The 23,038-nt window shown below is 34.8% G+C and overlaps 1 protein-coding gene across 1 annotated transcript; it reads left to right on the plus strand.

Moving 5' to 3' along the window:
• The first annotated feature begins 5,190 nt into the window (after nt 1-5,190).
• On the plus strand, nt 5,191-16,627 carry LOC149265872 (putative WRKY transcription factor 36). Its single transcript, XM_089406258.1, has 5 exons — nt 5,191-5,532; nt 14,910-15,041; nt 15,141-15,494; nt 15,709-15,822; nt 15,941-16,627. Exons 1-5 carry the CDS (start codon nt 5,191-5,193, stop codon nt 16,190-16,192), a joined length of 1,194 nt encoding a protein of 397 aa, XP_089262384.1. The 3' UTR covers nt 16,193-16,627.
• The last annotated feature ends 6,411 nt before the right edge of the window (nt 16,628-23,038 follow it).

Genomic DNA, 23,038 nt, shown 5'->3' on the forward strand with positions numbered 1-23,038 from the left:
CCTTGTCTCAGTCCGCGGCCTGCCCTGAAGAACCGAGTGGGGTATCCATTAATGATCACTGCATATCAAACATTTGTGATACATGCCATGATCCACTCAGTGTTCCTGGCCTGTAGGCCGATTTTATGTAAGACCATCCGCAGATAGCCCTCGTCCAGGAAGTCATATGCCTTCTACAAGTCCACCTTCGTAAAAGTTGCTTTAATATTTTTTGTGTAAATAGTATGGAAACACTCTTATGCAGTAACCACAACATCATGGATCTGTCTATTCTGCAGAAAACCAAATTACTCTAGAGATATAAAATTTGATAAAATGTGCTCAATTTGGCTGGCAATACTCTTGGATATAATTTTATAAATGAGATTACGCAGAGAGATGGGTCGACAATCCATGAAGGACCTAATAAATCTCCCCTTAGAAACGAATGCAACGTGAATTGAATTAATATGTGAATGGATAAAACCCCGAAGTCGAGATTCTTCCACCATCGCCAGGAGGTCCTCTTGTATTATATCATAAAAATGTGTTGCTATGGAGGTTAGCTAGGACTCCTACGAGAGGAGCATTGATATAAGTTGTGGGCTCAAGCTTGGTCAAATCTACCCTGCTATTGTCCAACCCGTCATAGTGATCATGCCCTCCCACAACTACACCTATTAATTTCATCTGAAAAAAACTACACCTGTTAATTCATTTGGATTAGATGCTTGTCTGTTGAACCGCAAACTGAAACCTTCAGTACGTGATATGATTATGGAATCCCCGTATATTGAAACTATGGAGGACTTCCTGGAGAGAAAAACATATACAGGTTTCATTAAATTTTCTCTGTAAATTCGTTGGTGAATGTTTTATTTGTACAGAATTCAAGTAATCATAAAAACCAGGTTGGAGTCAATCACGCGTATGTCTTTGTAAACCAAAAGGTGTGCACATTTCATTAAATTTTGTCTATAAATTCCTTTCTAAATATGTTACTTGTACAAATAATCGAATAATATCCACTCCTCCATATTAATGATTTTTTGTATGCTCGATTTTTAAAAGATTTTGTTTACTGGATTTTTAAAGTGTTTTCACACCCTAGGTAATTTTTTGTTCTGTTTATCTCTAATTAAGTATTTTGCAAGACTTATAAAAATTATAACATATATTATAGCCACATTTGACGGATTGTTTGTATCTTGACAATAAGTCATTTATCTTACATTTAGTAAATTTACTAAAATTTTATTGATATAAATAATTTAGAATTTTATTATAAATATAAATATTTATTAATAAAAATATGGGTTGATGAATAATCATATATCATTTATAAATTTTAAATTCAATTAAATTTATAACCATCAAAATTTATAATAAAAATTAATAAATTTACTAATAAAATTTAATGTTTTTTATTAATAAAATATATTAATATTTTTTAATAATAAAATTAAACAAATTCATTAATAATATAAATAAATTTATAATATTATTACATTTATAATAATATATTAATAATTAATTTCTATATTAACACATGAATAACATATTTATTTAAATATAATAATATATTCATAGTATATAAACTTATATGATTTTTTTAGAACAGGATCCTTTCTAACCCTAACGTAATCTTCTTCCCAGTAAAATTATTTTCAATTATATTTAAACATAGTAAATGATTTATTAATTCTCTTCACAAATTCTTTTCAACTATATTTAATCATAGTCAATAATTTATTTTTTCTCTAAAAAAATCAACTAACACACCCAAATTAATAAAGTAATTAAAATAAGTGAACCAACACCATTTTCTACCACTCATATCCTACCAACAACATTAAATAGCATTAAAAATAAATATATGCCTATCCACATATATGGGTATCAGAGTAACTACATAAAATGGAAGAAAAGTTTCCAATATAAAGAAATGCAAATGCGGGACTAGAATGGACTCCATGATTTCAATGTTTATCAGCGGTAAACCATGTGTTGTTTATCAGCGGTAAACCATGTGTTAATTGAAACGGTTTCAAACTATATATATATACACACACTCTTGTTCTTGCTTTCGTGATATATATTTTCTTGTTTTCCATCATGTTTAAAAGAACTGATGTAATCTATGCTAAACAGATAAGTATGTTAGAATATTAAGCAAGATGTCTGTGATTGTTTATATGATGGAGTCATCAATGTCAGTCAGCGAAGAGTTGGTAGGAGATGTTGAATTTAGATAAAGAAATAATGATAGTAATTGTAGTTTCTACAACAGTGGAGATGTATAAATTGTTATATGTTCAATAAAATTATCAAGCTTGCTTTGTGAGTTTCAACATAGTATCAGAGCCAAAGTCCTGAGGGCTTGGTGGTGTGAGGGCATGTGGAGTCTGAGCTGCTGTTGGCGCTGATTGGAGAGTGTTGTTCGGTGTTGGAGATTCGCGAACTAAGGTGCAGCGTGGAGGTGCGTGAGCAGGGAAGAGGCTCGAACTCACAAACTTAGCGAAAGCTAGGTACGGTATGCGCCACTTTGAGGAGAGGTTGGGATTATAAAGTGGTGCGCTGGGAGTGTTGTTGAGTTGAGCTGCTACATTGAGCATTGTCTAGAGGCGGTGTTGAACCTATTGTACGTGTAGTAGAAGGGGAAATTTAGCTTCCTAATGCCCGAAGTTGAGGCTTTCCCTCCTGGACTGTTAGGATTTTGCTAATGAAGCATGCATCGATTTTGCACAAAAAGTTGTTCCATTTGTGCTTAGAGGAGTCAGTTCAGCGTGTAAGTGGTCGTTGTTGGGAGCTACATATTTGAATGCGTAGTGTCCTTCTATGGCTATGGAGTCGTATGGTGTTGCATTTTGCACTTGACAGGTAAGTGTTGTGTGAGGTCGTATGTAAAGTGAGACCTGAGCAAGCGAATTGGAAGTGGAGTGAATCAGATCTCTATGAAGAGTCGAGTGTTTATTAGAGCTGACTTTCGTTGAGATTCGTAGTCTTGGTTGCAGAGTTGAAGGTTGCAACGTCGTGGAGTTGTCGTTGCCTGTGGAGACTGCCGTCGTCCATGGAGTTGTCGTTGCCTATGGAGACTGCCGTCGTCCAGAGCGAATTTGTGCAGTCGTTAATCTGTGTTTAATTATTGTCTAGTGGAGCGATTGGAGGAGGTGTAGAGGAATAGCCAAAGGAGGTCCAGTTGCAAGCATAACGACTTGATCGTTGTGCATGGAGAGAAGGATGGGAGAAGCTATTGTAAGAGCATGAAGGAGGCAAATTTTGTTGTGTGTTGATCGGATTGCGTGCTACGTTGAGATCTATTGTAGTTTGTGTCACATTTGGTCTAAAAGCTCTTCATTTAAGATATTAGTGTTTTCCTGATATCCATAAATCAGATTTATTATGGGAGCATTGTGAAGTATTTCAGCTACCCTGAAAATTTTGAGCCGTCAAGATTTGAGGGAGAGGGACCACCTCCCCACACATTTGTCCCGTTTGAAGGTAGCCCGCGAATGTGCGTGAAATGGCCATTGGGGTCATTTCCTAACAGAATATGTTGAGGGGGAGGCGCTATTAAAAGGAGCCTGTGAATGCTAGTGTGGTGAACGTGGTGTGGTAAGTTAGCTGGGTGCAATGGTGTTTAACGTGTGTTATTATCGTCCAATAAATTACTAATTATCTCGACTGGTGGTAGAAGGCATAAAGGAGCTCAATAGCTCGTGCACGCGAAAGAGACTTGTCTTCTCGATTACGGAATTATTTTCCAAAGGAGTAATTCACTATGTCGGGTGGGCATTGAGGTTTTTTAAGGAGTCGCTGCCCACATGGAGGTCATCCATAGGTTGTGATTTTCAGTTGCAATGTGTGCTCCAGTGGAATGTTGGCAGATAGTAGTGTCTACAACTAAGTGTTCCCTGAAGAAGGTTGTGCCTACGGTGACGCCTGTGTGGCGTAGGATTTTCCACTGGAGTGTTGGCAGATAGGGGTGTCTGCAACCAAATGTTTGCTGAAGAAGGTTGTGCCGACCATGAGACTTTTGTCGCACAGAGAGTTTCCAGTGGAGTGTTGGCATATAGGAGTCCGCTAAAGAAGGTTGTGATGATTGTGACGGTTGTGTGGCGCAGAGAGTTTCTAGTTGAGTGTTGGTAGATATGAGTGTCTGTTGAAGAAGGTTGTGCCAAGAGTGACAACTGTGTGGCACAGAGAGTTTCCAGTGGAGTGTTGGCAGATAGGAATGTCTGCAACCGAGTGTCTACTGAAGAAGATTGTGCCGATCGTGATGCATGTGTGGCGTAGATAGTTTCTAGGGGAGTGTTGGCAGATAGGATTGTTTGAAACCGAGTGTCCATTGAAGATGGTTGTGCCGATCATGATGCCTGCGTGGCATAGATCGTGATGCATGTGTGGCGTAGATAGTTTCTAGGGGACTGTTGGCAGATAGGACTGTTTGAAACCGAGTGTCCATTGAAGATAGTTGTGCCGATCATGATGCCTGCGTGGCATAGATCGCAGAGAGAGAAACAAGCTATTGGAGTGCTGACTAGTATAATTGCAGCCAGCAAGGCTACGAATGTAAGCACGGAGATGGATTGCTTTAGGGAGTCCTAAATGAAGGTGTGTGAAACTAATAGCAAAAATGAAAGCCCCCTTATCAAGTTTTTTATGTACTGTTTAAGCCCTAGTTGAGACTAAGACCAACGCGCACTTTAAAGTTTAGGTCGTCGTGATTAAGGTGAGGTGTGTCGTGATTAAGGTGAGGTGTTAGAGTATTAATCACGTCATCCGTGACTTTTTATATGATGGCGAGTAATCAATGTCGGTGATCAGTGGGCAAGAATAGTTAAATTTAGATAAAGAAATAATGACAGTAATTGTAGTTCTACGGCAGCTGAGATTCTACGGCAGCTGAGATGTATAAATAGCCATATGTTTAATGCAATTATGAAGCTCACTTTGTGAGTTTCAACAAAGAAATGAGAGCTGATGTAATCCATGGTAAAAAGAAAAGCGATGGTTGCCAGTGGCAAAAATATTGGCAAAAGTCGAAAAGAAACCATCCATGTTTAAGATCTTATTACAGATGTGCTATGGCACCCAGTTGCCTAGTTAAAAAATAGGTTCCATCTCGTCCTTTTTTAGAAGGAAATTTTCTCTCGATATTGAGTATGAAATATATACAATCTTACATTCTAATATAAATATGTTAAAATGATGGCGGATTATGAGCAAATCCAGAGATGCGCCCATGTCCCCACGATTGTAGTAACAACCTACGAAGACGAACACACTCATTCTCTGAGTGCTCTAGCTATGGTTGTTATGCATGATGGCTTGTCCAACTATTTCATTGGTAAAGAAATGAATAGAGAAAATTATGTGGCAGTAAATCAGTTTATACCTTGCATTCCCAGAGTATCGACATCGATCCCATTTCACACAGTCACTCTCGACCTCACAGGCAACCAACTCAATCCAAAATCAGAGATGCAACATCCACATTTAACTGTAGACAACTTCAAACACTTGCCTACAGTGCCTAACGATATAAGTCAGGTTTTGGATTAGAATCAATCATCAATGATGAATTTTGTGGTGTCCATAAAGGTAGATCCCAGCTTCACTGCAGCTTTGGCTGTAGCCATAGCTGGCTCTATGTTCAATTTGTGTATTCCCGACCACGGGATGCCTGATTTCTTTAACTGTAGACAACTACAAACACTTGCCTACAGTGCCTAACGATATAAGTCAGGTTTTGGATTAGAATTAATAATCAATGATGAATTTTGTGGTGTCCATAAAGGTAGATCCCAGCTTCACTTCTGCTTTGGCTGTAGCCATAGCTGGCTCTGTTCATTTTGTATATTCCCGACCACGGGATGCCTGATTTCTGTCATGGTACGCGCTGCGGTTATGGTTCAAGTCAGCAAACATTTATTTAAATATTTGTGAAGAGTTCATACGTCGATAGCATTCTTAGCGCCCTCAAATCCTTTACTACATTGTAAACTATATATGTCATGGGTGAAAATGATTTTACTTGTATTGTAAAATATATATGTCATGAGAATGGTTTTTAGATTCGTTAAAACACTGAACAGACTAGTGCAACTGGTAAATTCATGCATGCAAGTAACAGAGCCCAATTTCAACTTTTAAAGGAATATGGAAATTGACGTTGGGTTAAATCCGTCGTTAACCTACTATATTTTTCTGAATTTTTGGATAGAATTTTGCCCCCAAAAAAAATGGTCAGACCTTGATTTTTTATTTTTGTGGTTGTTTAATATAGGTTTTTTATTAAATATATGGATTTACAATCTTGAAGAATCTCTAGAACTTTGGATTATGGATAATTTACTACTCAAACTTGTAATTCCAACCAATCCTTCTAATCAAATTATAGTTTAAAATTGGAAGAGCATCCATGACACACATAAATACACACAAAACATATATTTTCTATTGCACATTTTCATTCATTTACAATACAATTATATATTTGAACTAAGATCCAACTACTTCTAACCTTGGAGATAGGAGTTGGGAAAATCTCTGAGGTACCTCGTCTCACTGATCCCCATCATTACTCACATCTACTTTGGAATCTCACAAACACCACTCTTTCTTCAGCACCATATCTTTGAACTGTCACTTGACCTCCATTTCAAACATAACTGCCTCTGACCATTGTTGACAAACTTTGTACAATTGACACTTCTTGACATCCTCGAAGAATAGCTTAGATACTGAATATCTCTATAAACATACTCCTATCCTAGTAGTATACATCGAAATACACACTTAAGTTGTCTATGTACTAAGCTTATCCAACCATCAACCATACAACTAACCTTTTGACATACATGAATTTACACACACATGAATAAGTTATGAATAAGTTGTAACTGATGTTCTTGAAACCCGAAGCACAAGACCCATTAGGATATAACAAACTTACATAATCAAATTAACTCTATGTACTCTTCACACCAAAAAAAACATTGAGAACCACTAATTTAATTGTATCCCTCTATTCATTAATTGGTTCTGGCCTTTTACCAAACAAAAAAATATTAAAAATATAGTTTAACAATATAATATATTGGTAATTACTTTGCAGTCTCCCCTTGTGAATAACCTTTTCACACAAAGCATCAAACCCACTTCCTCAACATCCCCATCAAGTTGAGACAACAAACCAACAACGCGTGTACCATACATGAAAAGCTCGAGCAAATAGAATGACATGATTGTTTTTAAATATAATTATAATCCGCTCGAGCAAATAGAATGACATGATTGTTTTTAAGTATAATTATAATCCGTTGGTGTTTATTAAATTAGGAAAAAAGGAACGAAGACTATGACCAATAATTTATAAATATGCAATATATCTTTGTGGCTTAATCCAATGGCGACAACCCGATTTCTGTCTCTAAGTCCTACAAAATACCAATGTAACATGTACCTTCAGAGCACAGTGTGAGAGAGATCACGTTCATTGAGACAAGCTTATATTATGCATGAGGGACATCATGTTGAATCACACATATAGGTTTATGACTGACATTTTATCAAGCACTTGTTGCAATTAGTAGATGTGGGGATTCAAACAGCAGATCTAATAATAATGAGACGGAGACACTCTTATATTGTGACCAACCCATTACAAACGGAGTAGAAAAAGTAGATGTGATGGGGTGATACTAGATTTCAAGAGCGTTCTACCTTACACTACGCTTTTGTTGGAGTACCGAACATTCAACAAAAAAGATAACTCATGTGCGATTCAACCTCCTTGAAATAAACAAGCAGTGTTCAACAATTAAATTTTCATCTTAGACAAAGTTCTTATACACCTAGGATTCCCATCCTTTTCAAAACATGGCTTCTGCTTTGACAAAAATACTCCAAAAATTTTCCACCTGTGCCTAACACCTCTAGCATTCCATGGGTTAAATTTTCTCAGATAATGGGGCTTCTGTCAATTAGAAATCTTGTTGGACGTTGCCCCTCCACTGATCTGCATTAAGGGCGATACTCGCTTTGGCCAGAAACGAGATGTCAAATAACTGTTTGACTCAACTGTGTAGAACAGGCTACCTCAGAGAGTTAGTTTTCATTCTTGCAGGTGCGCAAAGAACTAATTCTGTTTGCCCATCACTGCAACAGCAACCTCCAACCATCAATGAAAATGCAAGCCAAAGGCAAGGGGAAAGTATGGAAACCAGATTTATGTACAAAACATATAGGCAGACTCGAAAATCTCCCACAATAAACTAATTTAATCTCACACTTTATCCTAGTTTATGTACAAAATATAAAACTTTAGAACTCTTCCATTTTCCTGGGCTCTCCCTTGAGGGAGTGAAGCCCATATCGACTCTGATACCAAGTTTAGCTCTCCCTTGAGGGAGTGAAGCCCATATCGACTCTGATACCAAGTTTAAAATTGTAAGAGAAATCATTACACACAAAAAATTATGTTTTCTATTGCACACTTTTATTCATTTACAAAACGATTATATAGCTGAGCTAGATCCAACCACTTCTAACCTTGGAGATAGGGCGTTGAGAAAATCTCTCAACTACCTCCTACAATTCTCAAACCAATTCCAAACTCAGCATGGAAGCCATGGAAGCATTATTCCAAGTATTAGATTGAAGAGTAAGCCAAAAAAAACCTCCAAAACTTCTAACAAATAAACAATGATTTAATATCTATCTAAATTAATACAAAACAGGAGGAAGGCCTATTAAGTTATGAGTTTATATGTTATTTAAAAGATCTCAATTATATATAATTATAATTAATTATATATATATATATATATATATATATGACCTTGAGGGTTTTAGTCTTTGATGATAGGTGGAGTGTCCACTCAAAATGTTGGACACGTTAAATTTTTTACACAACTTTTTACCAAAATTTTTCAACAATTATAAATATATTTCATTTTGGATATAAATCACATATAAATCCAATGTTTATAGATGAGGTTACCATAGATCCATATTAACTCAAGAGTTACCAAGTCGCTAGAGGAATAATCTCTCTATATATTTTCCCCTTTTTAAATTTTATTAAAATCGTGATAATACATATAGTTAGATGTTTTAATACTTTTTTACCATTATTTATATAAATAGTTAACTTAGCAATAAAAAATTTAAAAATATATAAAAAATAAATTTTTATATACTTATTGATTGAATTTAAGTATGAAGTTCTGAAGTGTATATATTATATATATTGCACTAAGAGGCACTCTATAAGCCAGTATGGGCTAGATGTGTAGGCGTTAGATGTTAGATGTTTAGGGGTTAGATGTTAGATGCACTACTACACAAAGGAGAGTTTTAAGACAATTTTTGAGTAAACTGTCTTAACTTGAGACAACAAAAACTTGTAAATTGTCTTAAATTTTGTCTTTAAGTGAGTGTCTCAAATTGTTGTCTTAAAAATTGACTTTATAAAGACAATATAAAACACAACTATTACTATCCCTTAAGAGGAAATTCATTTTTGTCTCTCAAGAGACTATAGCTACAATTAAAAACATAGTCTTGGTAGAGACAATATGTCTTTAATCCCAGTTATTGTCTCCCTAGAGACAATAAAAAATCTCTTTAAAAACCAAATACAGAATATGAATATTTTGGTTTCTTCAGTGACTAATTCATGTTAGGGCATGATAGAATCGAACCCCCAACCTCCTATTTGCAACACATGTGCTCTTCCATTGACATAACAAGGAAAATTGGGAAAATCATCAGTGATTTTGTAAAGTGACAGAAAACCTAGCTGAGGAAATGCAAGTATACCTTCAACAAACAAATATTCACTCGAGGATAGAAAAAGAGGTACAAGTGTAATTGTTAGAACTGGAAAAATTTCCAATATTTGGTTAACCTACGCAAGGTATTTACTTTGAAGCTCGTCCACTTCTGATTCGCTTTATACTTCACTCGTTAATCTCAATTACTTTATTCATTTCTATGTGATACATAATATCTCCTACTAGTCTTACTGGATTGATCAGGAAATGTTATTCATCATGAGGGCTTCACTCAATGAACCTCTGACATATCACGTGCATTCATCAAACATTAAACAATACTCTTAATTTTACTACATATTAGAAAAAACCTCTAAAAATCACATTATTTAACCCCCTACCAATACTAACCCAATATACCTTCCCAATTTAAAAACCCCTACTTTCACTAGATATTGTAGGTATCTGTTTTTTCATTAACATTTTTATATCCCTTTATATTTTTTCATTAGCTTTGGGCTCCATTTTTATATTTGCCAATATAAAAACTCTCTACCTTCTATATATCCCCCAATATATTATGTCATTTTTTCCTTAATAAATATCCCCCAATATGAACCCACGCGGTATAAATTTTTCCCACAATGAATCCCCCGTGTTCTTCATATCCACCCCAGTTCATGAATGAATTATGTCATGAGCCATGGAAGGAGATTGGGATCAAAGAAAACGTACAACATACAGAAAGATTTTCCCTTAATTAGAATATATGAGTCATCAATCTAGAAGATAAGTGTGGGGGTTAAATCCAAATATGGCAGTTAAGTATAGGTTTTCATAGCCATGGGAGAAGTTGTAATGACCAATAATCCATCAAATGTTATCAAAAAAAAATGAAAAAGATGGGAATTTGAAATAGCTACGTCAAAACACGTATTCTATTTTCCAATTAGCATTGTGGATTCATATTCTCCTACTCGTGGCCTCTATGCCCAAGAGCAACGAGACTTCTTCCCGATGATTCATATAATTGTAAGCTATGAATTTAACTCCTTGATTATTATTATATGGTAATCTTCCAACTCATTAGAGAAATTTTTAAGGAATATTATAAAATAATTTTGGAAATAAAAAATAAGATTAGATTATGTCATCATGTTTTGGAGGGAATAAAGAAAAAACTACTTTTTCAACTCATATTTTCAACATATCTCCATATCATTTTTCTCAAATTTTGAGTAAGGTCACTCTTTGGATGTCGAATTTAATTTTGCATCCAAAGAGTACCCATCTTGCATACTGTCAATAGACCCTAATACACGAAAAATGTGAAATACATGAAAAAATGTGATTATAATCATGTTTTTTCATGTATTTCACATTTTTCATGTAGTAGGGTCTATTGAAAGTATGCAACATAGGTACTCTTTGGATGCAAAATTAAATTTCACATCCAAGAAGTGCTTCTTCTCAAAATTTGAGTAAAATCGTAGGGAGATAAGTTTAAAATATGAGTTGAAAAAAGTTTTTTTTTTATCATTTTACCATTTTACTCCAAAAATAGTGAATCATAACCATGGTTGACAGCATCATATTGAATCCTACTCATTCTTATAAAGTGGATTTTTGTTGTATTTTTTGCTTTGAGGCCCATTTTTTACCTTAAAATCTCTTTAATAGCGTGTAGAAACAAATTTTTCCTCTCTGAACGAAAGCCACATTAACATTTCCTTGGATCAGGTTTGCAAGACAATTCAAACGGGCTAAATTTGAAGGGTATTTCTTAAGTTTTTATCGTTACTTATTGTCATTTTTAAAATCTACAGATCATTCAAGACATAGAGTTTATTTTTCTTAATTCAAAATTTGAATTTAACCAATATATTTAATATTTTCCATCCACATATATAAATATATACTTTATTCTATAGGTTGATTATATATGGATTAGAAAAAATATATTCAAACTTTTCATCACATAATAAAGAGGTTTGATTTTTTTATAATATAATATTGTATTTTTATAAGTTAAATAATTAATTTTACAATGGTTTTTTCATCTTTATTTCCTATAACTAATTATGCTCATCATATAGTTCATCATTACTCCAAAACTAGTCATATTGAACTATATGACTATTCAATTGAAATATATTTCATCTAATTGGTGTCTATTGATTAGTAGTAATATATTGGTTTATCTTCCTCTTCCAAATTGGGCTACAAACAAAAATGCATATTGAGATACAAATGGTTGGTAGGCAAGCATAGAAATCACCTTTTGATGTCAATCCACTAAACTTTGTTCGCATGGGATGGTGAAGTCATTACAAAGACTAATTTTTCCAAAAGGAATCAAATGCTCACAATTGTATGCATAAGGTATACATTATGCGTCATTTTCTTCATTTAAATTTTCCAATTGATGGAGGTCCTCTAAACCCTAAAGGGATTCAATAGAATTAAGCTATATCCTTCTCCCTGTAACTACCACAAGGGAGGGGTGTGGAGCCAGAATATGCTCCTTTGTTTTCAACTAGGCTATCTTCTCTATCAATATTGTTTATGGCTGCTTTGAGTATTGTTTACAATTTGGTTCATATATATATATATATATATATATATATATAATTTCCACTCTCTACCATTTATCCTAATACCATTAAATGAAGGAGAGACATAAGAAGATGATTGGAGTTCGTAAAGGTGTTGGTTTGCTAGAATGATCTACATTTTAAAGCTATGCTTTCATAATATAACACCCAGGAAAAAGTGATTGCATCCCATTCTGTGAGTATCTTGTTGGATAAACAATGATTTATGTCTACATCGATATGATTAGAGGTGACAAGATCTTGTGAAATACAATCTCCATCTATTCTAACAAAGTAATGTAGGGAGTTTCCAATAACTTCAAGTTAATGTCAAATACCACTAGTGAGGAGGAAGATTTGGAAGTCTTAAACATACTAGAGTAGTTGTGACAATCATGGAGGTTGGTCAAATTTTAGGAGCCATGGTTAAAGGGGGAGGTTTTTCTCCACCCTAAAACTAAGTTCCTTCATCGAAAACTTTTGGAAGATCCTTCATAGTTTTAAAATTTGCAATTAATAAAACCCATGGAGTAGATGATGAGCTCATAGTAAAGAGTCTTGGTTCTTTCAACCACCCACAAAGTGATAACACAAATTTCCAAATTCTAATGAAATGATAATAGCCCATTCTTCACTGCATCCTTGAAGGAATAGGGATGGGAAGTGGAGGGTGCAGTGAAACCTAAGTCTCCTCCAAAAGGCTTAAAAGTTAATGCATTATCACATCCTTGTTGATGACATAATATGTTATAAGGAAACCTTCAATGAATTAACTTCCCACATATAGCAGCCTCTAATGGTTGGGTTGGATATACTCTAGGTTTTGCTGTAATTGAGACATCATATTAGAAATAAAAGCCATGGATTTCATCCACAAAGAGAAGGTTTCCCCTCAAAGGGACCGCATAATTACTTGAAGTTTTTTACTTGGGGCAAGGTTTGTCAACACTTTGTCCTCATGCATAGGTTGTGAGTAGTGGGTTTTCCTTTTGGCATTTGCATTAGAGAGTTTGGTAAACCTTATGTGTGCATCCAATAGTGTGCTCGAGATGAACTTCTCAAACCTACATAGGTTGTGAGTAGTGGATTTGCCTTGTGGCATTTGCATTGGAGAGTTCAATAAACCTTATGTACGCATTCAACAATGTGCTCGAGATAAACTTCTCAAATCTACTATTCCTTCGATGTACCTTACACAGGTTGTGAGTAGTGGATTTGCCTCGTGGTATTTGCATTAGAGAATTTGATAAACCATATATGTGAATTCAACAATATGCTCGAGATAAACTTCTCAAATCTACTAATCAATATACCTTACCAGTACCTTACACCATTAGAAGCAATTGCTAATTTAATTTAAATAAACACAAATGTGACAGCGTGCACGACTAAAGTGGTTGTTAGCTTTGTAGTAAAACAGGTTGTCTATACTGAACTCTTTTCGATTTTATAACTACTTAATAACTACGAGTTGCATAAGTTTCCATAATCTTATACTAATAGCCTAAGTTTAATTGAAAATGTGTTTTTTTAATAAATCATCACACCTAAGCTTTCACCGCCCAAAATTCTCGTTGAACCATATGGCTCTGAACTACTTGTCGATCAACATCCACTAACCAATTTCAATTTCATTAAATGTGGGATGACTTATTTGACATTTTGATTGGGGACACACCTTGACTTGGCTACAGCATTCGCATTCCAATGTAGGAGGTATGCTCAGTCTCACCAAATCTATAAATAATTCTTGAAAGTGATGGTTTGTCGTCTACTACACCCAATTGATTCGGGTAATCAAAGTGACTGTTGACCATATATCAAAACCATGAATGATGACACCACGTTAGTCTCACGAAAATACAAACACGGCCCACCGACCTAGACGGTATGTGGAATTTTGAATGGAATCATACTTTGAAAGGTCTTTAAAACCAAAATTCTCTTCGTTGATAATTATTACACATGCAGAAAGTGCGAGGACTCTTTCCAAATTTGGTAACATTTCACTTAGAAGTATGACACCGCGTTATTCTCACGAAAATACAAACACGGCGCACCGACCTAGACTGTATGTGGAATTTTGAATGGAATCATACTTTGATAATTATTACACATGCAGAAAGTGCGAGGACTCTTTCCAAATTTGGTAACATTTCACTTAGAAGTACGGTTATTCAAGTCAATGGTCAACATGATGCCGAGTGATTGCCAATTGGATTCAGTCTCTCACCATTGTCAGTTTTGCGGGCGTATACCAATTAGGAAATACAAGGCTTCCTTGCCATCTGTCTGAAGCCATTCGTTTTAGTCAACGATATACTGAGCGCCATAAATATGTTTCGTAAGTCTCACACAGACGGCACTCGGCTTATTCCTTTTCATGCAACGAGTTTCCTGGAGTTACAGAAGCTTCAACAACGCACATGAGATGGAAGCCAACAAAAATAAGGTACTCTCGTAAAAATAAGGTATTTATTGATGATCTAAATATCAGTACTGAGTCTCACAGAATAGCTTGTAATTCATGCAGATGACTATACTTTTGACCCAGATAAATCGCATGCAAGAGGAGAATCGCAAGCTCAATTCTATGTTGAAGTACATGATTAGTAAATATGATGACTTGCATAAACAAATCAAGTATAAGGAAAAACAACGCTTGATGCGCGTTGATGGAAGCCAGGTATTTATGGTTTTGGGAAGGTTATAATTTAGCCTTGGGATTCAATTAGGCTTCAAGAATCTCAGAAGTTTTAATGTTTTTTTCCTTTTGATCTCGTAGATATTCGGTGCAGAACATGGAACTGAAGACAATTTCAATTTCAGAATATTGTCTCCAAGATCTGTTCATACCGACTCCAGGGTTGCAGTTTCCCACCAGGCTTCCGATTCTCATGAACGAGTTCGGGAGAAGGTTGGGAAGAACACCAGATTTATGGACGATCAGCAGCTGCTTTCCAATAAGAGGAAGATAAATCACATGCGGTTGGATCAGTTTCAGAATGGGACGATTAATTCGTTGATGGAGGAGTCACCAAAAAAGAAGCATAAGGCGCTCAGTAACAGCTCCGGCGAGCAAACGGCGACCGTGACCAAAAGAACCGTATCCATGCGGACAAGATGTGACGCATCCGTGGTAATAATTGAATTCGTAGTTCTTGTGTGAATGTATAATTATCTGGGACTAGCCCAACCCATTTAAAGCCGCCGAGTCTGGTATGTTAAAATGCTTAACTAGGAATGGCACGTTGCTCAGAATCAAACCAGGGATTAGATGGGATTATGTATGCACGTTCATTCTTGATTTCCGTCATGTTAAAAAAAGGATTGATGTGATCCATCATAAACAGATAAACGATGGCTGCCGGTGGCGAAAATATGGTCAAAAGTCGACAAGAAACAATCCATGTCCGAAATCTTATTACAGATGTGCTATGGCGCCCAGTTGCTCAGTTAAAAAACAGGTTTGATCTCGTCCTTTTTCAGAAATAAATCTTCTATGAATACTCTCGTTGCCTACTAAATACATGCAAGACTGTCTGCTAATATAAATATGTTAAAATGTTGGCGTATTATGAGCAGGTTCAGAGATGCGCCCAAGACCCCACAATTGTAGTAACAAGCTACGAAGACGAACATACTCATTCTCTGAGTCCTATGGGCGCTGTCGTTGCTATGGACGCTGGCTTGTCCAACGGCCTCATTGGTAAGGAGATGAATAGAGAAAATTTTGTAGGAGGAAATCAGTTTATACCCTGCACTGCCAGAATATCGACCTCGAGTCCGTTCCCCACAATCACTCTCGACCTCACAGATAACCGGCTCAATCCATAATTACAGGTGCAGCATCCAGTAATTTAGCGGCAGGAAGCTTTCAACACTTGCCAACAGCGCCTAACGATGAGTCAGGTATTGGATGAGAATTAATGAGTTCACTCCTCAATCATGCATCGTGTGGAGTTCATAAAGGCAGATTCCAACTTCACTGCAGCCTTGGGTGTAGCCATTATTGGCTCTGTGCTCAATATGTGTGCTCCGGTCCAGGGAATGGCCGATTTGCGTCACGGCACACCATGCGGCGATGTTTCTAGTGAGGAAGTATTCATATAAATATTTGTGAAGAGATCGTACGTCAGTAGCATTCACATGATTGCCCTCAAATCCTTTACTTGTATGGTAAACAATATATGTTTGTGTTTGTTGCTATGTTGGGAGGTATAAGTGTGGTGTTAAGGTATGTCCGGAGGTTTTAAGTGTGGTTTTATAGAATTTGAGGTTGATTTTTGGTGAGATTGGTGAAAAGATTTGTGGTTAAATTTTGATTTGTGTTGTTTAAATTAGTTTTTTTTTTTAATTATATGGGATATATCTATTCAGCACACTGAAAAATTATTGGGGCATTTCTATTATGAAGAGTTCATCTTTTAAACATGAATCTTTACCTGATTCTAGAAAAATTAGATGGGAAAATAAATTGGAAAAATCACACTTCAATCCCTACAGGGTTCTAGAAAATTAGATGGGAAAATAAATTGGAAAACTTTTCCAAAAATCGCACTTAAAAACTACTCAAATATAGTTGAGGAGAAAGTGATTTTTTTTTGGAAGGATTGGTGTGCTCATGCATGTAAGTGACACATTCAACTATTATAGCCATATAAACAAGATAAATGGCCAAATGCTTATTTATTAAAATTGTAAAAGGGTTGACTTTTTTTATTTTCATTATCAAGGGAATATGCTCAACATATGCTTCGTTGGAATGCTTATCAAAAGTTGCAAATGTGTTACAAAGTTTGTTAGGTTGCATTGACTTATAATAAATTTAAAAAATTAGATTTGGAGTTTGTTTGGTTGCATTGACTTTTAATAAATTTAAAAAATAGATTTGTGTCATGTGGCTCGGTTCAAAAAAATTATATTTCTGCCACGGGACTTGGTGCCCATCAATTTCGTAGGGATTTGAAATTATTCCAATTCTAATAAATTTTTATTCTAATCAGATGAAAAAATTAATATATAATCAAATTTTATTTAGCAAAATGATCTGTTTTACAATAAAATATGTAATTCTTTTTTCTCCTCAAATTAAAATTAACTCATAACCTTTTTATTATATATATAAATTTCCAAATTACAATAATTTCCTTATTATATTTATAAATCTTTCACTCTATCAACCGCAACTAAATCGGCTTAGCTTCCTCTCGGTAGAACGGGCAACACCTCTTTTAGTGCTTCTTTGATTATTTCCTATTTTGTTGTATGAGCGTGAGGACATGTTCTCTCGAAGGTTGTGCTGCTATTTACGAAATTCACTGGGTCGTTTTCTTTGATCTTAGTAGCCTTGTCGGTTAACTTTCCAAAATAACAAAAAAATATTTTTACACTCGAGCTCCCCTTTTCACACTGGTGCTTTGTTTTTTTAATTATGTTTTTTTTTTCAAATAAATTATTTATTTAATTATAAAAAATAGTTTTCACAGTTTAAATTTATTTAAAAATAATAATTCAAATTTATTTTAAAATTTTAATTTACAAAATTAATAATATAAATTTAAAAAAATAAAAAATAAATTAATTATAAAATATAAATATTAAATATTAAAAAAAATTGGGTTTTCAATCATTATTAATATTTGTATAATTTAGATTTTTGTGATCCATATTACTTGTAATAGCATTTTTGGTAAAAATCACATAAAATAAAATAGCTTCGTTTGACAACATTAAACCATACTGGTTAGTACTAGATTTTATTTTATGTGATTTAATGCTGTTACAAACTATTAATATTCTCACAACTAATTTATATTGTTCAATATCTATTGTATTTATCTATGAGATAGATTATGTGAATGGTAAAATAAAGTGAACACCTTGTATTTCCATTTTGAAACTATAAGTTGAAAGCACTTTTATTGTCATTAGTTTCATTTTTATTAGTATCTAGATTTTATTTTATGTGATTTTTACCGGAAATGCTGTTACAAACTATTAATATTCTCACAACTAATTTATATTGTTCAATATCTATTGTATTTTTCTATGAGATAGATTATGTGAATGGTAAAATAGAGTGAACACCTTGTATTTCCATTTTGAAACTATAAGTTGAAAGCACTTTTATTGTCATTAGTTTCATTTTTATTAGTGTGATATACTGTATGTTTTTATCACCTTAAATATATCACATAGTTTATTTTTCTATAGTATTATTCTTTATTATATAATCATTTTATTGATTATAAGTACTCAATTATATGAATGGTAAGATAGAGTGAACACCTTCTATTATTCTTCGCATATATTCTTCTCATATATTCTTCGGTGAAAGAGTTGTGAGGCTCGGTGAAAGAGTTAAACACTTACTTTATATATTTTTCGTTGAGTATATCGTTTTAGTCAACGATATACTCAACGCTATAAATATGTTTCAAAAGGCGTACACACAGGCCACTCGGCTTATTCTTGTCTTGCAACGAGTTTCTCGGACTCCCCAATACAGAGACATTGAAGCTTCAATAACGTGCATGAGATGGAAGCCCATTTTCACCGTCAGTGGTCTTTGTTTATTTATTTATGTTTTAAATAGCAGTCGTGGGTCTTAAAGAATGGCTTGCAGTTTATGTTGGAAAGCGGGGAGACAAAGCACAAATAATTTACAAATAAAACACAAGTTGCGGTTTTTTATTGATCATAGAAAATATGATTCTTACAATGAACCTGGTGAAAGGTATTTATCCTTTTCCAACTAGTTACTTGCCAAAAAGTTCTTGACATGCAATCACATGCAATCACACACTAAAAGTCATCTATCACTTAACTCGACTTGATTCAACACTCAAACACTCAACTTTTAATCACACTCTTTATGTTTGAGCTAACTAACACTCCCCCTTAATTACGACTATATGACTCAACATAACTCGACTTGATTATCACTTAAACATGCTTGCTGGTCTATGTCTCAGCTAGGCTTACAATGACTCAAGACTTTCACAATTTTGCATTTCCTTTTTCTCTTTTTCCAAATTTTAAATCCTCGAAATTGCTTCATTCTCTGTTGAACTTTCTTGTTGTAGGCTTATTCACTTGTTGCTACTGCAATTTTTCTTTGATTTGTCTTGAACTTGTTTTGGAAAAAAATCTGGATCATGACTTCTACAACTTCCTCTTCAAATATTCGTTCAACCACAAACTGTTGCCAAAACATTGCATCTTCAAATTGTCTTCTTTGCTTTGCTGCTTGTGCTTTATATTCATGAGTTTGACTCGTTTCAATTTGTCCTATTGGTCTTTGAATCGATTCTTCAATGAGTTTCAAATCTGCATGAAACTTATTAACAACCTTGCTTTCAACTTCTTTTCCTATGCTATTATGAACACCTGCATATTAAAAAAACAATGTTAAAAACATCTTTAATAAGACTCTCTTTAGTGAGAGATTCATTTTCTTCATCTTCCTTCTTTTCAAATGCATGGAGGTTGTCTTCCAATGTTATATTGTTAGTGGATATTCTCATTAAAAATTCTTCTATCACTTTATCCTGTTTTTTATCATCAATTGTTGCTAGATCGCATACTACTTTATATCTTGTTGTTATAGTGGCAACTTCAACCTTTAATGTTTCATCAAACATTGCGCTTACCATATTGGCACAACCAATCTCTGTTTCAAAAAATAAACCACACATAACATCAACATAATGTTCGCCCATACTATGGTGGGATATCCACGCATGCATGTGCTCATTGACAATTTCAACTTCACCAAATCCATCAGCTGTGGTTGGATTCATGAATTCACAAATAACTTTGCAACCATCATCCACATGTGTCTTATCACAATGGGATTCACCATCATCTATATCATTCACATTATAGTGGAGTCCTTGAGCATTTATTTTCTCTTGCTTTGTTTCACACACAGAGGCTTCAACTTCTCTCTCTGCAATCTTTGTTGCATCTTCTTTATCCATATGCATGCTTGCATAATGTGTTTCAATTTTATGGTCTTTGTTATAGATCTAACCTGAAAATATATGAGAAATAGAAATAAACCCAAGAATAACAAGATCTGAATATATATAAATGCTTCTTTATTGATCAAAACCCTTAAGGTAGGGCAACACCATACATTCACTTCTTAAGGAAGGAGAGCACTCCACAAGCTATATGCTTGTTCATACAATATTCCTTGACATCTTTCAATGGGAGTCTCTAGCCTTTATATACGCTTCATACATACAGTACCATGGGTCATTACCATGGTTTCCTCAATACCATCTATCTAATACCATGGGCCCATTACATTATTACTAACTACATGTGCTCCTTTACATGATACGGGTTAACCACCTTATTTATTACTATGGCCCATCCCATTATTACATTATTCCCTTGGGTACCTCCCTTTGTACCCCATATTATCCCCCCTAAGTATACTACATTCCACCCCCTCTTAACATGTTTCGTCCTCAAACCATGGGAATAATGCAAATAATAAGATCTGCTCAAAAGAGTAGTCCACTGGTACCATGTACGTGCATCTAGCTATCTAAGAGAAAAGTGAACCCTCGATTTCACTGGTGCCTTGCTTGCTTGAGATGGAAGTTGACTGTGGTAGCTCTTCTGTGTTGATGTGTAGTAGGTGGATCTTTGCTCCTCTCTATCTGTCATGTGGGGGTTGTTTTCCTTGTGGCTAATTCGTTGCCATCTTGTTGGTTGTTTTCTTGCGGTGTGATGTGGGTGGCGATATGTTGAAGTGTTAACCAATGATGTATCTTTCTCTAGTTTACCACCTAATGGAGCCTGATGGGTATCTGCTACCTGTTGTGGTGCCTGTTGTTTCTTATTTTTCAATATTACTTCAACTACTGAGTCCCCCTCTAATGTAACATTTTCTGCTTCCACCTCTACCTGTTTTTCTAGTACCTGGTTTGATGTTTGTGTGTGGTTGTCGACCATCAATGGCTCATCATCTGATATGTCAGTCCCTGAAATATCTTCTACTTCAACCTCTGTGGACTCTTCCTGTTTATCAATCGAAATATCTTGTAATGTAATTTTCTTCTTTTTATACTAGAGCTTGAGGAATTTCTTATGCACATTAATATTGATAGTACCCACGGATTCCATCCAAGGATATTCCAAAACAACATCCTTGTTATCTATATTTGAAATATAAAAATCACCATGCAACACATACTTATCCATAAAAAGCTTCAAATCCTTATAAACTTGAACATCCTCATCATCAACCTGTGTGTTTTCAATGTGTTTGGCTGGAACTTGCAATTTTTTTACCAAATTGACATTGATAAAATTATTCTTGCAGCTGGGATTTATAGACACAATGATCTCCTCCTTCTGAATCAATCTCTGAACCTGCAATAAGGAAATAACCCCGCATGTTTCTCATTATCTTGTTTTTTGGCATGAGACCATCTGTGTAAAAGTAATTTTTCAAATTCTTCATTGGGCAAGTTGGAACACTTCTTTTAGTTAAATAATCCCCACCATGTGGTCACCTCATCTTGAAAATTACCCACTACAAAAAATCTCCCATGATGTGCCCATAATGATTTTTTTGCTTTTATGTATTCTTCAATAGTAGGACCATTATCTTTGCCTGTAAAACATAGAACCGCCATGAAGAGCGTTTTGAAAAAAATTCACTTATTTGGCGAAAATTTGAAATTGCCACAATTCCGTCAATATTGCTCAGAATCTCTATTATGACCTGTTTTCAGAAATGGAACAACCATTCTGCATTTTTTCATGTGGTAGAAATCCCGATCTAGGCACTGAAATTTCCTATTTGCGCTGCACTTATTCCGCCGTCACAAAAATTTGCTGAAAAAATCGCTGATTTTAAATCAGCGATATCTCCCTCATCCGGACTCTGATTTGACTGTTTTTTTAGATTGGGTATTTTTTCACAAATAATCCAGATCTGCAATTAGATTCTGCAGATTTTGCACCAGAATGTACAGATCTATGCCACAAACTCGCTGCCCCAAAAAATGTCTGCAACAACACTGATTTTTAAATCAGTGAGATCTCCTTCATCCAGACTCCGATTTGGCCGATTTTTTTTTCAAACTAAGTATTTTTTCACCAACAATCCAGATCTGTAATTAGATTTTTCAGATTTTGCCCCAAATCATACAGATCTGATCTGCAAACTCGCTGCCCCTAAAAATGTTTGCAACACCACTGATTTTTAAATCAACGATATCTCCTTCATCAAGACTCTGATTTGGCAGATTTTTTTTTGAACTTGGGTATTTTTCACAAAGAATCCGGATCTGCAATTAGATTTTGCATATTTTGCACCCAAACTTACAGATTTGATCTAAAAACTCACCGCCCAAAAATTTCTTACAAAAAATTAAAACAAAAAAAAAAAATCTCTGCTTTGCCCAAGAAAGTGCTCTGATACCACTTGTTATAAATCTGACTTAAAAATATATGATAATATAAATAAAACCAAGAATAACAAGATCTTAATATAGATAGAATTTATTCACTTTATTGATCAAACCCTTAAGTTAGGGCAACACCATACATTCATTCCTTAAGGAAGAAGAACACTCCACAAGCCATATGCCTGTTCATACAATAATCATTGACCCCTCCTTCATACATACAATACCATGGATCATTACTATGGTT

This window comes from Pinus tabuliformis, chromosome 6, assembly GCF_031772625.1.
Source record: "Pinus tabuliformis cultivar Carrire ecotype Pingquan chromosome 6, CPIR1, whole genome shotgun sequence".
NCBI classification, from domain to species: domain Eukaryota; kingdom Viridiplantae; phylum Streptophyta; class Pinopsida; order Pinales; family Pinaceae; genus Pinus; species Pinus tabuliformis.

Coding starts and splice junctions, on each gene's coding strand:
- LOC149265872 (XM_089406258.1), top strand. CDS start 5,191: ATGGCGGATTATGAGCAAATCCAGAGATGCGCCCATGTCCCCACGATT. Junction 5,533..14,909: donor TGCCTAACGATATAAGTCAG/GTTTTGGATTAG, acceptor CTTTTGACCCAG/ATAAATCGCATGCAAGAGGA. Junction 15,495..15,708: donor CAAGATGTGACGCATCCGTG/GTAATAATTGAA, acceptor CATCATAAACAG/ATAAACGATGGCTGCCGGTG.